This window comes from Carcharodon carcharias, chromosome 16, assembly GCF_017639515.1.
Source record: "Carcharodon carcharias isolate sCarCar2 chromosome 16, sCarCar2.pri, whole genome shotgun sequence".
Classification (NCBI taxonomy): domain Eukaryota; kingdom Metazoa; phylum Chordata; class Chondrichthyes; order Lamniformes; family Lamnidae; genus Carcharodon; species Carcharodon carcharias.
The window spans coordinates 20,599,318-20,621,446 of NC_054482.1; the positions used below are offsets into that span (position 1 = coordinate 20,599,318).

The following is a 22,129-nucleotide window of genomic DNA, read 5'->3' on the forward strand; positions in this document are numbered from 1 at the left end:
GTCCATAGACCACTTAGCAAATGAAAAGCAGCCAGCAAGATGGAATCCCAGCCGCACGGCTCAAGCAGGGAATGTCCTACCTATTGTTACACCTTTATGTCCTTCTCTTTCTCTGTTGAAAGTTAGACTCCATTCCACAGGAGATATGTGATGCCAAAATCATTTTACTATACAAAAACAAAGGTGATTGAGGAGATTGCAACAACTACAGTGGCACCTCACTCCTTAGTGCCAAAGTGAAGGTTTTTTGCTAGGGTCGTACTTAAAAGACTCCACCTACTTGCAGACTGAGTGTAGCCTGAAGCATAATGTGGTTTCCGTGCCAGCAGATCTAGTGTGGACTTGATGTTATTCATATGCCAGCTGTTGTAAGGTGTTGGGCATAGTTTGGTAGATCTTATTAAGGTATTCGTAGTCTTCGTTAGTTCAACAGTAAGTATTTATTAATTACTAGAATCTATATCAATAGGTACAGTAAATGTCTAAGCTAGGAGTTGTCTCCATGTTTGCTTCTACAAACGGCTCTATTCAACATGACACTGACCCCTAGGTGCAGGTCATGTGTTCTCTTACATCACTGTGTGGGCGGTACTGTACTCAGCCTCATATTAACCCTTTATGTGCAAGACCCTTATACTTCAAGAGAAGTCCAGGGAACAGGGCATGCATCTTTATCTTACTTTTGTAGATCTCACTAAATCATTCAACACCATCAGAAAAGCAGGACTCTAATTTAAGATTTTGGGGAAAATTGTCTGCTCCTCAGTCTCATCCACTCCTTCCATGATAGCATGCATATACTGTACAGTTTGATGACTTCACTTCTGACAGTGTCAGGGTGAAGAATGGAGTGAAACAGAGCTGTGTCTTAGCCCCTACTCTGTTTGGCATCTTCTTCTCCATGTTCCTGACCTTTGTCTTCCCTGCAGATATGGAAAGAGTTTACTTGCACACTAGGTCAAATGGCAACCTATTTATCAAGATTGAAAGCGAAGATAAAACTTCACAGTACCCTGATCAGGCAACTCCTCTACATTGATGATGCTGTGCTAGATGCCCTCACAGAACCTCAGCTACAAAAACTCATGAACTGACTCTCTCCCATGCCTGTAACTTGCTCTCGCTGACTATCAGCATCAAGAAAACCGTGGCAATGGGGCAAGGTATTGTTTCTCTGTCTGTGACCACAATAACTAACACCCCACTGGAAATGATTAGCAAATGCCACTACCTCAGGCCCAAGGTGACATATAATCTGTGCCTTGATGTAGAACTTGATACATGCTCAGAGCAGCTAGCACTGTTGGCCAACTCATGAAACACACATGGAATAACATCAACATGACTCTTAGGACCAAGCTGATGGTTAGTAAGGCCTGTGCTCTCAGCACCTTATTGTATGGTTGTGAAACATTGTCGACTTACGGCTATCAAGAAAGGAAACTCAACAATTTCCATTCTTGCTGGCTGTGGTGCATTATGGAAATGTCCTGGCACACACAATCACAAATGTGGCAGCCCTCTGAAGGGCAGGGCTGCTGGGCTGTTAACATTCATCAAACAGAGGCGGTTTCAATGGCTCAGTCATGTCTGCAGGATGGAAGATGGTTGCATACCAAAGGATTTTCTGTATGGTGTGGTAGCCAGAGCCAGGTGAGCAGTGAAACACCCAAAGCTCCACTTCAAGGATGACTACAAGCATGACATGAAGTCCCTAAACATGGATTATCACGCCTGGCAGTCACTGGCTGATGACAGAGGAAAATGGCAACACCTTCTATGGGTTGGCATGCACCATTACGATGACCAGTGGCTACAGTGGCTTGGCAACAGGCCCCAATTCCAGAAACAACAGCCCGCAACCACAGTTGGCAGTGGCATTTGTGGCAGAATTTGTGTTTCAAGATTGGGCTCTTTGGCCTTCAGCAAAGAGGTGCTGCATGCAGCCATCCGATCTGAAATAGATTTTTTGCTGTGTGTCCGCCATCTTTCATAGATGGAAAGATGCCAATGACTTCAGAAGGCTTCAGCGTTCCTGAGATAGTCAGTCACAAACTTTTGTTATCAGTTTCTGTAAATTGTAAAAATAGTCTGGCTATTTGTACTGTGTATGAATGGATCTTGCACAGAAAAAGAGATCTAACAGAGAAAACAGGATAACCTTGGTCATGGAGTAGCTGCGCAAACACAATAAGTCACTGTCAGTGAATGGGAGGAAAGCTTGAAAAGGATAAATGGGCGCTTAACCTTGTGGACAACTCAGATGAGCTGATTTGTCAAGCTGTGGGAGTCCCGGTCTCTTTATTGGTCAGCGGCATCTCTTCCTGATCTGCCTGACACAATTTACACATCAAAGGTTGACCAGGTTGCTTCTGTGATGTGATCATTTTGACCTGCCAAATCTGGAATTGATAGTAGCTGAACAATCAAACTTGCAAGATGGTTTTCAGTCATGTAGCTTGTTGCCTTTTTGTTGTAAATTTGCTCCCATCAGATGGATGATGGGGACAGAATGATGGGAGAAAATAAGAGATTTATCCTTAAGATAGGACAGCGAAGGGGAGAAGGTAGAATAAAACTAAAACAAGTGAAATAAAGGGATATTTAGTTTTATTTCACACTGCTGTTTGAACAGATTATTGTTGTATGGAGGATCATTTTCAACATCACAAAACTTGAGTTGGAAACAGGCAGCCAATAATTTCCTCAAACCTGCCGGGAGTCTGAGTCAACATATCAAACTTTTTAGAGCAAGTTGTATTCCTCTTTCTGGATTGCTGGGAGGACTTGATCTCAAAAGATTCTTTTTTTCGGAAGTTCATTACATTTGACTGGCTCATTTTGGCTAACAATGTGTTTATATATTCTTGCTGATGAATTTCATATTTTAATTATTTTCTTTAATAAAACTATAAACATGAAATTCTCCAAAGGGATTGGACTCTTTTTGCAAGTGAATTATAATTATAAATATTCTATGTTCACTTCAGTTTAGCATTTGCATTTTCTGAGTTGATTTGCAATTAATGTGCAGTCTAAAAGGTTACACACAGTCAGCAGCATTGTATAGCTGTGAAAATTGGACCTTTCATGCTGAAGTAAGAATACTGGAAATATTTGAGCCATAATGAGTGCTACAAACTAATGGTGAAAATCATTTGATCAGGAAGAGCGCAAAATGAAAAGGTCCATGAACTTGTACAAGAGAAAAATAATGAGGCTGAATGAGGGGGAAAAATGGGCAGGATTTCCCAGTCGGCGAGCAGGGGGCGGGGCCAGTTCGCCGACACGTATGATGACGCGGGGTGTCGTCAGGCGGAACTCCCGACGTCACCCCGCCTCATTTCAACTTTCAGGTCGGCGGGGGCTCAGCCGAATCAGCTGTGCGCCCACCAACCTGTCACTGGCCTATTGAGGCCACTACAAAGTACTTAAGGTCATTAATGGATCTGCCCACCCAACCTTAAGGTTGGTGGGCAGGCCCGGAGCCCTGGTGGGCTTAAAGAAAAAGCATGAACCCTCATCCATGGGGTGGGATGACGTTTCATGTAGGTTTTTAAAAATTTAGTTAAAGTGTAATTAAAGCGATGGCCATGTCCCAACTCATGTGACAGTGTCACGTGAGGGGACATGTCAGGGAAATTATTTTTTTCTATTTTTAACATTTTTCAATGTGGAGCCGATCTCCCTGAGCCCTGGGGCAGCACTGCCTTGAAAGAGCACACTCTCAGCTCAGGGAATTCCATATTGAAGCTGTTAATTGGTGTTGCTTCAGTTTTGGAGATTGCCCTGATTTATGGTTTCAGTATCAAGAGGATTGCATTGCTATGCTTCCGACACTGTGGAGGATGACCCTGATTTAGTTTCAGTATTAGGAGCAATTACCCTGATGTACTTTCAATATTGGTGCCCAACTCCAGTATGAGGGATCGCTCTATGATCTCTATTGGGGCTGTTGCAGTGGGGGGAATACCCTGATATTGTTGGAAGACTACTCTGGTATAATTTCAGTATTTGGCAATCATCTGATATAATTTCAGTAACCACAGTATCGTTTGATAATCTGCTCAATACCAATGTGGGATTGGGGAAAGCAATTTTGATGTAAGTGGTAAAGGATACCTCAGTGTGATTGCAATATTGGAGGTGAGCATCCTGGTTTAACACCAGCATTGAGATTACCTTAGTTTGATGGCAGTATTGGGAGATTGTACACATGATTCTGGTATATAAGGAATTACCCTGGTATGATGCTAGCATTAAGAAGGTAAGCTACGGTCTTGGGGGATTAACATTTTAGACTCCAATGTGGGTGGAAAATTGTCCTTTATGTTTCCAAAGAGAGCACACAGTATAGATGCACTAAGATGACGCCAAGGATGAAAAGCTGAAGGGAGGCTTGAGGGAGGGCAGCAGGATTATTTTCACTGAAGTAACAAATACTGAAAGGAAATTTAATAGCGTTTTTTAACACCAGAAGACCTTTGCTGGAAATAATAGGTAACAGGGGAACACAACTTCCTCTGGTTGGGGAGTCAGGGATGAATAGCCATCAATTTCAATTATGATTAAGGTTGTGAGAACAGATATTCAGCAAAACGTCTTTATGCAAAAGGTTGTTGGACCATGGGATGCTTTACCATAGAGAATAGTTAAGCCAGCTATCTTTGCATCTTTTAAGGTAAAACTAGACAAATATTTGAAGCAGAATAAGATGCAAGGCAGTGGAGAGAGGGTAGGGCAGTGGCACTAGTTTGATTTATCTCAGTAAAGAGCTGGCACAGCCACAAAAGGTTGATTTGTTCTCTGCCTGTGCTCTAAAGTTGTCATTTATCACTGCATTTTCAAATTCCCATTCTCCGTTCATCATGATCTTTCTGAAGCTCCAAATCTGCTAAATCAAATCATGTCCTCCACCTTAGATGTCCTTTCCTGCAGGAAAACTATCATTTTCTCGCCCTGGATACTCACCTCTGTATACCCCACATCTCTGCGTCCTGAAGTATTTAGGAGTGTGTGGATCACTGCTGCCTGGTAAACTATGACCTTAGTCTTGGGTTTGAAATCCTGGTCCCCAAAAACTCACCTCCTCAGTCGGCTGAAGGCTGAGCTGGCACAATGGAAGGGATGATGACTTTCGTCCACTATGTCTGCCTTCATCGAGAGGAGACTCCCAAGATATGGAAAATGGTGCATATTTTTCAGGATCCTGCCATTGATCTAAATGGACATTGGGAGGTGTTTTGATATGGGAGCAGGTTGGAAGAGAGCCTTAATTTTCTGAGTGTTTAGTGAAAGACTCACTTTCTCATATGCTTCAGAGAAGGAATCAGCAATGCCGTGGAGCTCAGTTTCCGACACACACAAGTGTCATCTGAAGCTGTATGACTGAAGTTGGAGTGGTTTTGATTTTGGATTGAAGCGGCAAAGGTTGAATAGTTTCCCATTTGTTCTGTAGACTATCTCTACGCCTGTAAGTAATTTGTTAGAAGTGAGTGCAGTATTGCAAGGAGGAAAGTGGAGAAAACGGTTGGTAAAATGACAGTCATGTTTGACCCCAGTTTTCACTGAGAAAGGGCTAGTGGGTGGTTCTATTGTGAAGATCACAGTTGGCATGTCATTGTCGAGTAGGTGGAAAATGGTAATCAGTTTCTGAGGGCAACCATAGTGGTTGACAGAAGGCTTTCATGAGGTGGAAAAGGCCATTTACAGTGGTCAGTGCCTATCCTTTCACTTTTCCTGAATTTTCTGCGCAGTGAAGATTAAGTCTATGTTGCCTCTCAATGAGCAAAAATCACGCCGCGACTCAGAAAGAGCTCCTCAGCCAGTTTTTTTTATTCATTCACGGGATGTGGACTTTGCTGGCTGGGCCAGAATTTATTGCCCATTCCTAGTTGCCCTTGAGAAGGTGGTGCTGAGCTGCCTTCTTGAACCGCTGCAGTCCATGTGACTTAGTACACCCACAGTGCTGTTAGGAAGAGAGTTCCAGGATTTTGACCCAGCGACAGTGAACGAACGGCAATATATTTCCAAGTCAGGATGGTGAGTGACTTGGAGGGGAACTTGCAGGTGGCGATGTTCTCATCTATCTGCTGCCCTTTTCCTTCTAGGTGATAGTGGTCTTGGGTTTGGGTAATGCAATGATCTTCCCTGACTTGTATGACCTATGGCAGGCACTGCAAGACCCTCCAAATCTGGTGGCAAGAAATATGATTTAACAGCGGCATCATCTCATAAGCCAACTTGACCAGAATTGAGGCATGTATAGGACATGTTGTTGTGTGCCTGACACCAGACTCCCAAAGCAACTGTCCTACTTGGAGCTCATTCATGGCAGGAGGCTCCCAGAAGGACAATGGAAGCACTTTAGGGATGTCCTCAAAGCATCTCTGAAGAAGTCAAGCTTCCCCACTGTCTCATGGGAGACCCTAGTTTGTGACTGAACAAAATGAAGAAGGCTCATTTGGAAAGGCACCAAACACATCACAAGACTTGTCAGGAATGTGCAGAGGTGAAGTTGCGGCATCAGAGGGAATGCATAGGCCTTCAAACAATCATCTGCCCCATACTCCAATCACCATGTATCACACATGGGGCAGAGCCTGCAGATTGCTTATTGGACTTATCAGCCATTTCATAACCCTTCGAACCAGAGTGGAAGTAATTCACCCTCAATCCTGAGGGATGGCCTAAAAAGAAGCAGAGTTTCCAGAAATCCAAAGGATGTAAATTTGAACATCAATCGTATTCATTACTGGAACACAAAACATTATTGTCCTGCTCTCCATCGCTAAAACTGCTCACTATATAATGATCATCCTGGGATGCAAATATAAGCCCCTAAAATGACAGTCCTGTATCTCTTCCACCCTCACCTCCAACAAGTGTAAGGAGTTCATGGATATTTTTGTCACAAAGGTCACGACCAGTGTCCAGCCGCCTCTTCCACTTCTCCCTTCCCCTTCCTCATTGGTCAATATATTCCTTAATGTTTCCAACTGCCCTCAACCTGAAAGCATCTTTCTCCAGACTCTATTCCATGTCCTGCTGTGCTCTCTTCAAGCTCATCTTGTCCATAAGATCCACCTCATATTCCCTCAACCCTGCTTCCGGCAATCTGTTGACCATCCAACTTAACTAATGTTAATGTTCCCTCTCCTCAAGCACAGCCACCTTCTCACAAAATCTGCCGTTATCACCCCTCTTCTCAAAAATATACCTTTGATCCTTCTGGCCTTGCAAACTATTGCCCCATCTTGAACCACCCTTTCCTCTCCAAAGTCCTTGTCGGTGTTGTCACCCTCCAAATCCATGCCCCTCTGTCGTGCAACTCCATGTTCGAATCACTCCAATCAGGTTTTCTCCCCTGCCGCAGTTCTGAAAAAGCCCTAATCAAAGGCACAAATACATTTTATGTTACTGTGACTTTGAAAAACTACCTCTCCTCTTCTTTCCCAACCTTTCTGCAGACTTCAGCACAGTTGACCACGTCATCATCCTCCACCAACTCTCCTCTGTCATCCAACTTCACTGTCCTGGTTCCATTCTAGCATAGTGAATTGTAGCCACAGAATCATCTGCAATCATCTTTTTCCACTCCCACAATGTTGCCTGTGGAGCCTCCCAAGGATTTATTTTGCGCCCCTTTCCAATTCTTATCTACATGCTGTCCATCAGCAACATCATCTGAAAATGCAAAGGAAGATTCCACATATGCCCTGATAACACTCAGCACTATTCTAACACAACCTCTCTTGACACCTCCATGGTCTTTGATTTGCCATACTGTTTGTTGGCCATCAAGAATTGCAGGAGTCTCCAAATATCAGGAAGACTAAAGCCGGTGTCTTTGGCTCCCACCACAAATTCCATTGCCTGATCTTTGTTTCCATTCCCCTTCCTGGCAACTGTCTGAAGCTGAGCCAAGTATTTCACGAAGTTGGTATTGTGTCTGATCCTGACTTCTGGACATATATCCACTTCATCACCAAGACTGCCTACTTTCGCTTCTGTAAGATTGCCTGACCCTGCCTCTGCCTCAGATCATCTGCTGCTGAAACTCTCAGCTATGTATTTGTTGCTTCTAGACATGACTATTCTAATGTACTCTTGGTTAGCCTCCCGTCTTCCACTCTACATAACGTTGAGCTTGTGCAAAACTCTGCTACCCATATTTTAACTCGCACCAAGGCCCGTTCACCCATCATCCCTGTTTTTGCTCACCTAAACTGATTCCTGGTCCAACAATGCCTCAATTTTAATTTCACATGCTTGTTTGTAAATCCCTCCATGTCATCACCCCTCTCTATCCTGTATCTTCCTCCATTCCTGCAAGTTTCAATTCTGACATCCTGCGTATCCCTATTTTTAATTGCTCCACCATTGGCAATCATACTTTTAGCTGCTTTGTCCCCAAGTTCTTATATCCCTCCCTAACCCTTTGCAGCTCCTTACCTCTCTCTCCCCCTTTAAGATGCTCCTTACAACCTACTTCTTTGACCAAGTTTTTGGTCACGTCCTCATATCTTCTTCTGTGACTTGGTATTGATAATGCTATTGTTAAGTACCTTGGTATGTTATGCTATGTTAAAGACACTATACAAATGCATATTGTCATGGAGGCAGTTTCCAGACTGCAGAGCATGAAAATGCAAGAAGTAGGGGCAGGAGTAGACTATATGACCCATGGAGCCTGCTCTGCCATTCAGTACAATCATCAGCGATCTTCGGTTTCAGTTCCATTTCCCATCCACTCTCATGTCCCTTAATTCCCTGACAGACCAAATATTTGTCTATCCCAGCCTTAAATATATTCAACAATGGAGCATCCACAACCGTCTGGGGTAGAGAATTCCAAAGGTTCACAACCCTTTGAGTGAAGCAACTTCTCCTCATCTCAGCCCTAAATGATCTTCCCCCTTATCCTGAGACGGTGCCCCTATGTTTTAGATTCCCAATCAGCGGAAATAATCTGTCAGCATCTCCACTATCATGTCCCTTCAGAGTTTTGCAGGTTTCAATGTGATCACCTCTCATTCTTGTAAACTCCAGAGAATATAAACCCAAGTTACTCAGCCTCTCACCATAGGACAACCCCCTCAGCCCAGGAATCAATTTAGTGAAATGTTGTTGCATCACCTCCAATTAAATGTATCCTTCCTTAAATGTGGAGAGCAAAGCTGCACATAGTATTCCAGATGTGGTCTTGCCAAAATGTGGAGACAATTGCAGGAGACAGGGGGGCTAAATTAGCTGGAAATTAATGGAATGATGTATGATAGCGAGTGTCTGATATAAGTGTGATACCAGATCGACAGCAAAGTGATTGACTGTTAACTGCCCTCTGAAATGGCCTAGCAAGGCAACGAGTTGCATCAAAAACCACTATGAAAATTTCAATCCACACAGACAGCAGCAGTTCAAGAGGGCAGCTCACCACCACCTTCCCAAGGGAAATTAGGGATATGCCATAAAAGATGGCCTTCCCAGCAATGCCCACATTTCAATGATTGAGTAAAAAAACTATGTCAAGCCTCCACCCTGTTTCAATGGACAGATTCACTTTCAGTTAAGGTAATCCTAGTTAAGCAACATGAAAGTTTACCAAGACTGTGGACTACAGCTATTGTGTATTATAGATGTAATTGTGAATATCACAATTTCCTGTGGGAAATGGAAATCAATACTTCAACTTTCCATGTAAACCACTAAAAACTTCTTATCAGCTTCAAGCTAACAACACCATTTTTTTCCTTGATTTATCTCAACATGATGAGAAATATCTTACATAGTCATGTTGCAGACACTCTGAAAACTGACATTTCAGGTCACAGTGTCTGATGTAGGTTGATATCAGCATCTTATCAATTCTTGATCCTTTCTGAATCCTGCTTTGATAACTCACTCTTTAATATGATAAGGCCTCGCTTTTTATCAATCTTTTCTCCCTTTCTTCCATCTTCTGATTAGACACAATTTCACAGGCGCTTGTTGCTTCCTGGCCTAAATGGGAATTCTTCAGGCAGGAGTTTAGGCAGATGGGTTGTTTAATCCTGGTGGGTTATCACTAGTTGAGCCTGATCAAGTCATTCATGATCAAGCATCCATTCATGCAGCGCTCGCCAGGGGATCACCTTCTAAATTCTCTTTGCCCTCCTTAGAACAATTGTTGCCATCCCACTGGATGAATTAGAAATGTGCTGAAGCAGAGGAATCAGTAATAAAGGAGCCATTCAGAATGTGGAGTGTTTGAATACCCATAAATAAGACAGAATTTCTTTCAACAGCTCTTAAGGAAATGAAGGTAGATGTAGAGGAAGCACAGCTGAAATTTTACACAGCTCATTACGTACAGAGGTAGCACCAGATGAGAAAAGTGCACATTGATGTTACAATTTAAAAGAAAATCGTAAGAGTGAACTTGGGAATTACATGCTTGGCTTCAAGTCTGTAGTGGAAAAAAAGTATCAGCTTAAATTGCAAATGGAACAATTCAAAACCAGTTAACAAGAATAAAGCCAATAATTCTAAGGCAGCATGCATTTTGGAATGTGGTGCATCAATAAATAAATACCTTGGAATTTATTAAGTATGTAATAGAATGTGGAAGATGTTTTATATTTTGATTCTCAGAAGGCATCCAATAAGATGCAGCTCAATAAGTTGTAGCAAACATGGAAGTTCTTGTAATGAATATAATATTATAAATTGCACAATAAACTGCCTAAAAAAAGGCATCCCAATCCTATTTTCATCTTTGTCAAGAAACACTGAGCCTAAATATTATCAAGCATCTCCATAATTCCCTCATTCTCCTGCATACAATGGCCACTCTGACTTGTTTGACTTGTAATAGTGCCCACCCCTTCTTTGACTAGCCTTTTAGTTCTTATACACAGTACTAATGTAAACATTGTTATTTCTTGCCTTTAATTCCTCTTAGCCTTCATAATCAGCTTTATTACACTGCTATTTTTAATTCTCCTTATTACACTTAAATTTATCATATGGATTTTTGAATCTTGTATTTTGCTAGTCTTCCTCTTTATCCATGATACCAGAACCTTTATCTATTCCCAATAGCACAGAAGCAAATGAACTAGTCATTCATCTTTATTGCCATTTGTTGGATCTTTCTGTATGCAAAATTGCTGCCACATTTACCAAGATATTCCATTCCAAATTAACTCATTATATGTCTCAGAGTTTCAAAATAATATCCAGACATCGCTGTGAAGCATCATCATCCGGGAGTCACACATTTTATACTGTTTTTTTAAGGGGATAGTGAAGGATCATATAAATGCAAGGTTTTTTCCTTTTCATACAGCATACAACGGAGGTTAAGTATGGTGAGCCAAGAGTATATTCTAATCGTAACTAAACAAGTTAATAAAGTGACTTTAGAGTGCAGTGCACTTCTTTTCAATAAAATGTGTGTACAAGTAGATTCATAAAAGATAACACCAAGGAATGAGAATGCTGAGAATTTAAGATATTCATGAGAATTTACATGAATACTGTGGAAGGGATTCAAAGAGAGCAAAGAAAAGGATTCTAGGAGGACTGCAGAAATTAAAACCGTTTTTAATGGTTGGCGGGGGTGGGGGATATGGAATGGAATTATATAAACTAAGTGCTGGCCAGACAAATCATTTGTACTTTGTGAATTGCTTTCAGTTGATTAAGCAACTTAGTCAACAGTAGATCTGATTTGCTGTTATCTCTAGTTTGAACGTGTATCAGATGAATAAGATGACAATTAAAACTACAAAAAACATCATACAGCACAGCACCTTCATTGCTCTGATTGTGACAGCTGAAGTTACCAATCATGGATGAATAGGTGATTAAATGCCTATCCAAAGTGTTTGGTCGGTAGGTGTTGCTAATATCATAAGATGTTAAGCTCAAAGAATGAAAGAAAATACTCTCCTTGAGAAGTACAATCACATAGCATCTGATTTGCAATCTTGGTTTTGCAAAGTTAATAATTCAGACTAAGAATATGAGGGAGCTCAGCAATGTCTCTGCTCGCTCACACTGAAAAATATCATTGCTGAGTAGGCAGAGCATTTGTACCGATTATTTACTACCTGAGTTGTCAGGTACAATGCACTTAATAAACCTTGTATCGAGGTTGTCAGTACCCATAGCACCAGTGAGGCCCAAACAAAATGAATGTTTTGTAATATGTGAAGCAAATTTATAATACCATGCCTGTAAATAACTTTTTATTTCCTGGCAGTCAAAGCCATTTATGTTTGAGCCAAGTTTAGATATTAGTAATCTAATGAAATTCCCCTCATTGTAAGGATTTGAAACTTGGGAAAATGTTGTAGGATATCTACATTTGTTGTGTTCCCCATCTCAAACACTTTGCATTGCCCCACAGAATGCTTTGTTAAGAGGCTTGCTGAGATCCCCTCAAACTCATGTTGCACCTATAGTTAGATAACATGCCCAGCACTGACTAAAGATTCTGTGGTTCCAAGATGACCCAGCAAGATCATTTTAAATGCAAGGCATGTAATTACCTTTCAATGTATTGGCATCTGGAGATGCATGATGCACTTTTCTAGAGATTGGACATAATAAAGAAGAACTCCTCAAAAAATTAATTCATGGTATGTGGACATTGTCGGTAAGGACATCATTTATTCACCATTCCTAATTGCCTTAACTGATAGCCCTGCTGGGCCATTTCAGGCACCAGTTAAGGTCAATCACATTGCTGTGGGTCTGGAGTCATGTAGCCCAGACTGAATAAAGTTCAGTGGATTCACTTCCCTCAAAGGTACTAGAGAACCAGAAAGGATTTTAATGACATTCACTACTTCCATGATCACCATTATAGGTACTAACGTTTTAATTCCAGATTTATTTCTTAGCTGAATTTACGTTCTTTAACTACTATGGTGGGATTTGAATTCGTGCCTTGGATCATTAGTCCATGCCAATGGAACACTGTCCAAGGTTATAACCACTATGCTACTGTTTTACTAGTTGCATATTTTGCTGGACCTTTCTAGTTTTTAGCAGTGTTATGAAAGTTCTGCAACTGGATGTTACCTGCTTTCTCTACTTTATCGTGATGCAGCCTGGAATCTTCCATTCTGGAGTCTAAGTTTGGTGGCAGGCGCGGTAGTGGGAGTGATCTCCGATGGGGGCTGGGCAGCTGACCACATGCATTGTCTTGATCTTGCCTTGTCCAGCTCATTAAATATACATCCATGAGAGGCTCGCGATTCTCTCATTGGGGACAGGCAGGGATCACTGTCCCCGCTGTTACCTCATGGGTTCGAAGGTCCAGGCGCCATATTTAAAGGGCACTCGGACAGCCTGCACTATCCCTTCCACCTTTGCCTGGCTACTGCTCCACCCTTCCCCACTAACCCATGCTCCGCTCCTTGATCATCCTCCATACAACTTGCACTGCTACCACCCGGTCTCAAGCCCTAGCTGGCATTCACAGATACTCCCCAAAGAGGACAACGCAGCAGCATCTCGCTGTTAATCATGGAAGAAGTTAACCTCACCAGGTGCACACCACTTACGTGCAGCCGTAAAGGTGAACATTCTAACCCTTCACTGGCAGGCAACTTAATTCCAGTGAAGTGGCCTTTTAAAGAGCATGCATGATATGTTAAGAGCTTCCTGACATTGTTCATCAGAGAGTTCGACCCATCTTTCATCGGCCTACAAAGCTCTGGGAGCTTAATTGCTAAAGTTCATCCCATCATCGGGAAACTGATTTTTTTGACTTCACGTCAAATTAAGCTCCCCCACCCTCCAAGGTTCCCGCTGCTGGTGGAACCAAAAGATTCCGCCCCGAGTATGCCAGCTGTTAGCCTTTATTTGCAATTACCATCAATGATACAATACAATACAATACATAGATAATCTAATCGTGCATCCCCTTGTCATCTACTTCAAAGTCTGTCATCAGCATCAAATGGAATAATAGGGATATGGTTTTATAGATATTTGTACATTTCACTAAAACAACAGAACCAACGAGATTTTCACAAACACTCACCCATTTCCTAACTATAGTTATGTCCTGTCATTTTAGGGTGTTAGGTATCGTCCCAATCTTGACATTCCAGTCTTCCACTTTCCTGCCCCCTCACCCATCTACCACTGGATTTGGAGGATCTTGCGAAGGCACTGCTGGTAGTACTTGCCCATTGCTTTGAGGTGCCTGCTGTGGGTCACTCAACCCAGCTGCCACCCTACCTGCCTGCCACCCAACCAAGCTTCCGCTCAGCTCAGCTCCCACCCATTCTACCTACCCACTTACTTCACCCACCTACCCCCTTACACGCCTACACACTCACCCATTCACTCACACATTAACTAACACACTGAGAAGCCTGAGATGCTTTAAACACTTACCAGAATATGGCAGCTATTGCAGTAAAAAGTGGCGGGGGGTGATGGGGGTGGCTTCTTTTCAAATTCCCTTCACTGTGAGGATTCCTCCGATGGGAAGTCAGAGCCTTTTCAGTGTAGTGCAGGAAAGTGGGTAATTTTCTGTGTGATCAGAGTTGGACATGGGGACTCCGACTCTGATCAGAAGTTCTGGACCAATGTTTCTCCTTACCAGGCCACTGGCTGCTGGTATGGCAAAGTAGTGTAGTGTTAAGGTTTCTTATTGACGTATTCCCTGGGTGTTTGCATTTTTCATCTTGTCACCTTCACGAGGATTTAGTAAAATTGTGAGCCTTTCTTAAATTCTAATTTCCTACCTGATGGGATTTCTACTCATCCTTGTTTTTTCCAAACTTATGCAACAGTAGTCACTGAAGAATGTGATTTGCTATCGATACTTGCAGCATTGATCCAAGCTGCCTTCCCATTAATCATTCCTCTGCTGAAGCTATTTGCCAATGGCATACCACAATATGTTAAAATGGCAACTATGCATCAGTTACAGCTATACCCTCAGGTCTCTATGGCTCTGATAATGCTCTTGGCTTCCCAATTACTCTCTGGACAGTAAAAACTACTTGTAAGATGAATAAGCCCGTATTCCTTCTGATACTTCACAAGTTCTTCTGCCAAGAATTATGGTCTTTGTCTATCATCACTTCTTCCAGTATTCCATGGCAGGCAAACGTGGATTTCATATGTATTGTGTGCTTGTGGTGTAATTTTAGTTACATTCTATAAATATCATGTAGAAAGTAGTATACAAAAAGCAGATATGTAACTGCTTTCAATTCAAATGAGTCCATTTGATCCGCTGGCATTAATGCTCCAGAAACAAAATGATTCATGCTTTTTGATAAGTTTATTCACTCTCCTGCACACTTGGAACAGTCTTTATCTATTCATTCTCGCTGTTGCTGAAGCTAACCCACCATACTTTTTTTTCCCCAGCTTATTATCTGCATTTTCAAATCCCTTGGTGCCTTGCATGCAGTTCAACTTCCTAGAGCTGTAAGATGTAGAAATCACCAAAGAGTGCTTTTTAAAACTATTTCATCTTACATACATCTGCAAATGAGTATGCTGGCCCAGAGAAATACAGTGTTGTAGCATTTAATGGATCCATCAACTCCTTCAAAAAGGATGTATCTCATGCACCGAATGTTTTATCACCTCAGCAGAGAGTTTTGGATTGATAAGGCTAATGCAAAGGTACTACTCCGGATGTTCAAACGTAACTATACTTATTGCTGATTACAGTTATACTGTCTGAATTCTTGACATGCATGTTTCACATCACATAAAATATTCATGCATTCTGGGGTATAAGAAACACCATGGGGTAGAATTTTCAGGTTGGTGATCCATTCCCTGACCACTCCCGGGACCGCCGACCAGAAAATTCTACCCCATGGTGTTTCTTATACCTCAGAATGCATGAACATTTTATGTGATGTGAAACATGCATGGCAAGAATTCAGACAGTAATCAGCAATAAGTATAGTTACATTTGAACATCCGGAATAGTCTCAGCAGGTCTGGCAGCATCGGCGGAGAAGAAAAGAGTTGACGTTTCGAGTCCTCATGACCCTTCGACAGAACTTGAGTTCGAGTCTGCTGGACTCGAACTCAAGTTCTGTCGAAGGGTCATGAGGACTCGAAACGTCAACTCTTTTCTTCTCCGCCAATGCTGCCAGACCTGCTGAGTTTTTCCAGGTAATTCTGTTTTTGTTTTGGATTTCCAGCATCCGCAGTTTTTTTGTTTTTATCCGGAATAGTCTCTTTGCATTAGCCTTATCAATCCAAAATTATTTGCTGAGGTGATAAAACATTCGGTGCATGAGATACATCCTTTTTGAAGGAGTTGATGGATCGATTAAATGCTACAACACTATATTTCTCTGGGCCAGCATACTCACTTGCAGATATATGTAAGATGAAATAGTTTTAAAAAGCACTTTTTGGTGATTTCTACATCTTACAGCTCTAGGGAATTGGACTTCATGCAAGGCACCAAGGGATTTGAAAATGCAGATAATAAGCTGGGGGGGGGACGACAAAATATGGTGGGTTTGCTTCAGCAGCAGCGAGAATGAATTTGCCCCTGACCACGATTTCACGTTGGCTAGCCAATCAACAGCCAGCCAGCCAGCACTGAAAGGCTCAGCATTGCTGGGGCGGAGGCAGGAGGAGGACAAACACTGAAGTCTGCACAGGCGACGGGGAACACGCAATGAAAGCTCTCTGAAGGCAGAGAGCTGGCTCAGGGAGCTGAAGAATTTTAAACCAATCCATGAAGATTTGGAACTGCAGAAAAAAAATGTCCACACATCAAGTTCACTCACATGAAAATATGGATGATGAAAATTCCGTCCAAACATATCTTTCTTAATTAATAGTGGATATCTCATCCCACCTTTGGATGAGGTTTCACCAAAAAGGCAAAGTCCGCCTGGCAGATTCACCTGCCCGCTAACCGTAACGTTGGACGGGCAATGGAAAATCGCCATCAATTGCTATTTTAATGGCCCTAATAGAACTCCTAATTGTCGGTGAGTGCACTGCCAACTCTCGAATGCACCCACTGACCGAAATATTGCACGAGCGCACGATGACGTTGGGATGCTCGCCCGATGTCATCCCGCACTATTTCACGCTCAACCATGTCAGGCACAAGCCTGCATGCTGAGCAGAAAATTCTACCGCATATTAATAGTCTGGCCATTCTACTCTTATATATTTATTAACCTGGTAACTACTAGCAAGACCGCTCAGCAAAATAATTTGAAAAAAGTTATTAACCAGTAAACACATTTCAATTGATATGGGCTGGTACTTCATTGAAAAATTGCTAGTTGAAGGTAGGGTCCACCTTGTCTTTGAAGTGACAAAGTATAATGTAATTTAATATTAATGTTTATTTTAAAAAACGATTTATGAGGTGCTTTTTTGAACAAGTTGAGTTGTGAAGTGCATTTTTACTGTTGATGATGTTAGCATTACCACTAATTGTCTTGAGTAGCAACAGTGATAGGAATATTGTTACCTTTGTAATTTGTCTGTTGTTAAGTTCATCTTTCACTGAAAATTGAAGTGGACCAGGATCGCAAACCCGAGGTTAAGATCATAGTTTACTGGGCAGCAATGATCTCTACACTGGGAGACTTGAACGACCCTTAGAAGGTACCTCAAAGCGCTGGGGTAGTACCCCCAGAGGTGCCTTTGTGAAATCCTCCAAAACCAGTGCCAAGAATGGCAGTCCAACAGCAACATCCTCTCTCAAGACAATTTGCCCAGCATTAAGGTGCTAATCACTCAAAACCTCTGGGCAGGAGATGGCGCTTGTATGCCTGACGCCAGACTCCCGAAGCAACTGTCCTATTCAGAACTCAAACACAGCAGAAGACTCCCAGAAAGACAGCAGAAATGCTTTAGCTGTGTCCTCAAAGCATCCCTAAAAAGGTCAAACATACACGCCAACTCATGAGAGATCAAGGCTTATGACCAAATGCTCATTCGGGAAAGGACCAAATACATTGAGGGGCTTTGTTGGGAACAGAGGGAGGCAAAGCCGATATGTCGTAAACAGCACACAAACCTCCAAGCAACCCAGCTACCTACCTCTTTAAGCACCACCTGTCCTGCAGGCGGCAGAGTCTGCAGATCACGCATTGGACTTAATTACCAACCATTTCAGAATCCATTGACCTGGAGCAGAAGCAAGTCATCTTCAATGCTGAGGGATGGTCTAAGGAGGGGCCATAGTGCTGCTAATGGTGGCTTTCTTTTGGCATGGGAGCACCATAAAAATATGGTGCTTCGGGTTGAGCAAGGAGAAAAGGGATCTATAGCAGCCGTTGTAAGCTAAAGAAGGAGTATGGATAAGAGTGAAGCAGTAGCCGAGTGGTACTGTGGTAGGATGCACAATGAAAGCAAAGAAGGTACCACCTTTCCAATAGATATCATTTCATTATGACTGGTATATTGAAATATTTTCCATTACGTCATTAATTTTCACTTAACAGCTCAAAAATATAGGGGAAAGGGGGATAGAACCATTCTCAAACCCAACTATGTAATCATCCATCTGGGAAAAATGTAGACGAGAAGGAAAAATTGTGCCATTTATCCTCTGCAGTTGGTGGAAAATGTCACCTAAGTTAGGCGGAAGGTACCTACACTCATTTATTAAGGCCATTTATCTAGGAGAGAGGGAGAGTCCTAGAACCTACATTCTGGAAAAGCATTAACTGTATAGGCAGGAGTGCCTCACCTGAACTATGAATTTCCTAGCTGCCTGTACCAGGTTTAGCTCATCAAGGTTTGAACAGAGGAAGTGGGCTTGTAAAGTGTTTCACTAATACTCTGAGATAAATTCCTTTCCAGCGTGCTTGCTGCCTTTGACAACCTCAGATTGAGTCCGAGATGATGAAAAGGAGTCTTGAGTCTCCAACTTCTCAGCTCTAACTATGGGCATCAAAATTTATTGCTGTTTTTCTTTAACCTTCTCCCCTATTAATAAGATCCATTTACTTCATGATAAAATCACTGCATTTGAAATCTGCCCGTATAATGAAAGCTTTGTTGAGTTCAGTATGAGCCGCTATTGTTATCTATTATTCCTGGTTAATGCCAAAGTCTTGTACATATCTCCACAATTACAATTTATCCATAGAAATTCTTCAGTTTATTTCTATTATAGTCATTATAGTTACTATTGCCATTGGAAAACAGTTTAATTTCAAATTAACACTAGGTCTTTGTTTTGAATCTATGCTTATGAGAATATAACCCAGCACAAGACAATCTTAATAGATGCCGAATCTATATTTAATTTAAAATCATAATGTAGGTGTTTTCTTTTTCACTTAACTCAACAAAACCTGCAAAATTCCTCATCTGAAATTGGGTGGAAATATATACTCAAATCAGAATGAGATATAGGTAGTACTTGTTTTGAAAGAATATTCGGCTTCTATTTGACTGAAAACTTATGAACATACAAAATAGGAGCAGAAGTAGGCCATTTGGCCCCTTGAGTCTGCTCTGCCATTCAATAAGATCATGGCCGATCTGTTTGTGTTTCAAGTTCCACATTCCTATCTACCCCTGAAGACCTTTAATTCCCTTGCCTAACAAGAAGCTATCTATCACGACCTTAAAAATATTCAGTGGCCTCTGCTTCCACTGCCTTCTGAGACAGAGAGTTCCAAAGTAGCCCGATCCCCTGAGAGAAAAAATATTCTCCTCATCTCTGTCCTATAAAGGCGACCCCCGGGGCAGAATCTTGCTCTTGTCGGGTGGGCTCGGCTGGGGGCAGTCAGGAAGCTGCCCTCCTCGCCCGCAATCGAGGCTGGAAGGCGATTTCACACTGGTGGGCCAATTGAGGCCCGCCCAGCATGAAACGAGAGCGGCAGCGCTCAGCGCTGCCTGTGCGGGCATCGGGGGGGCGGGAGGTGTGGGTAGTGCCAGCGGGGCAAGCGTGACCTTTGCGCACGCACGTGAGTGTGCACTTCGGCATCGTCCTGAGGTGCAGAGCTCCCTCAGGGAGTTGAAGCATTTTCAAGAGAAAAGAAATAAATAGTGTGGCTGCGGATGAGGTTCCAAAAAAAGTGCAAAGGCCATTTGGCCTTTTCGCCTGCCCGCCAAACTTAAGGTTCGACGGGCAGCGAAAGATTTAATTTATTAACCTTGTTAAGGGGCTTAACAGGCCTTTAAATAGTTGGCGGGCGCACTGTCGACTCCGGTGCGCGCCCACCGAACAAAATATCGCGCAACTGAGCGTTGACGCTGGAACGCTCGCCTGACGTCAACACGTGTTATTTTATGCTCGAGCGGGTTGGGCACGCATCTGCCCACCGAGCTAAAGATTTTGCCCCTAATTTGAAAACAGTGCCCCATAGTTCTAGACTCACCCACAAGAGGTGATATCTTTTCCATGTCCACCTTATCAAGCTCATTCAGGATCTTGTACACTTCAATCAAGTCACCCCTCACCTTTCTAAACTCCAGTGGAAACAAGCCCAGCCTGTCCAACCTTTCCTCACAAGCTACCCCACTCATTCCAGGTATCAATCAAGTAAACCTCCTCTGAACCGCCTCCGATGCATTTACATCCTTCCTCAAATAAAGAGGCCAAAACTGCACACACTATTCGAGGAGCAGCCTCACCAATGTGATCGGCACCCCCAATCGGAGGAGTGCCGTCATTTTATGTGGGTGGGCCAATTAAGGCCCACCCAGTGTGACGTCCGCAGGGAAGCACTATATGGGCGGTGGTGGGGGGGTGGGGGGGGGGGGGGCGCGGGTGAATGCCTAAAATCAAGAGTGCGCTCTTTCGCACATGTGCACGAAAGAGCACACTCATCTCCCTGAGGCTAAGTGCTGCCTTGGGGAGAACACCTCTACTTTCAAAAATATTAAAAATAGAAAGAAAAATATCCCTTACATGTTCCCTCATGTCACATGAGTTGAGACATGTTCATAATTTCCAAAAAAACTTTATTAAAATTTTTAAATCCCTGCATGAAACCTCATCCCGCCTGTGGTTGAGGTTTCATGTTTTTTCTACTTCCTGCCGGGGCTCCTGGCCTGCCCAGCAACCTTAAGGTCGGATGGGCAGGTCCACTAATCACTTTAATTGCTCTGTCAATGGCCTCAAGTGGCCATTGACAGGTCGGCGGGCGTGCAGCTGATTTTGCTGCGCCCCCGCCTTCCTGAAAATTTAAACGGGAGTTCTGCCCGACATCACCGCACGTCATTTTATGCATCAGTGAACGGGCCCCGCCCCTGCTCGCCGATCGTAAAATCCAGCCCCTTACGTCTTCTTCACAACATACTTTCCTACCCATCTTTGTGGCATCTGCAAATTTAGCTACCATGAAAGTAGAGCAAGAATCCATTTCGAGTTTAAACAAATGTCTGTTAAGTGATTTTGATTACTTTGTTCTGGGGATAGATCCTATTTTATTTCAGTTATGATTGATATTCAAAGTGGTGCTCTAATCTTCTGCTTTTCCATTTATGTTTTGCAGAGAAGAAGCCATGATCTCTGCTTCCTTTGACAGCCTTGAGGTCCTCCTTGACTCTTTTGGCCCTGTAAGGGATTGCACAAAGGACAATGGTGGCTGCAGTCGAAATTTCTGCTGTATCTCCGATCGCAAGCTTGATTCAAGTGGTTGTGTTGTAAGTAGATCCATTCATGGATGGTTTTAAAAGGCTTTATGGGTTTATTACAAATCTCTACAGCATTAGGCTTGACCACATATGATTAAAAGGTGCAGCTTGATGCACATGTTGCTGTCATTGGGTATCAACTAGTGTCTGTTCTTTTATCATTTTAGTTCTGGCCTCATTGCTGTAATTGTTCTTGACTATACATTTTGCATTGCTTGGCTGATAAATGATAAAACCTTTTCTAGCTGTACATCTAGTTCTGGAACTCAAACCCTAAATGTTGCTGGATTTGGGAGCTCAGTTCCAAAAGCAAGAGGTTACAGAATACCATGTGCACCCCCTATGTTGAGCCTTCAGATATCTCTTGGCTACATTGTTTGCCAGTCATTAATAATGTCTACTGTTTGTTGATAAACAAAAGATGAGATAAATTGCCTGTAACTAAAACCTAGGGCATGGATCTCCCCTCTTCGGGCCGGTGCGGTGGATAGGCCCAGGAGCGGCCATGAGATGGTCCAAC

At 42.6% G+C, this 22,129-nt stretch overlaps 1 protein-coding gene across 1 annotated transcript in view; it reads left to right on the forward strand.

Annotated features, from left to right (window-relative positions):
- The window catches only part of astn1 (astrotactin 1), a 2,752,121-nt gene that overhangs the window by 1,570,294 nt on the left and 1,159,698 nt on the right, over nt 1-22,129 (forward strand). Inside the window, exon 13 of the mRNA XM_041207794.1 lies at nt 21,468-21,618. Within this exon, the coding sequence (XP_041063728.1) occupies nt 21,468-21,618 (151 nt within the window). The remainder of the gene's footprint in view (nt 1-21,467; nt 21,619-22,129) is intronic.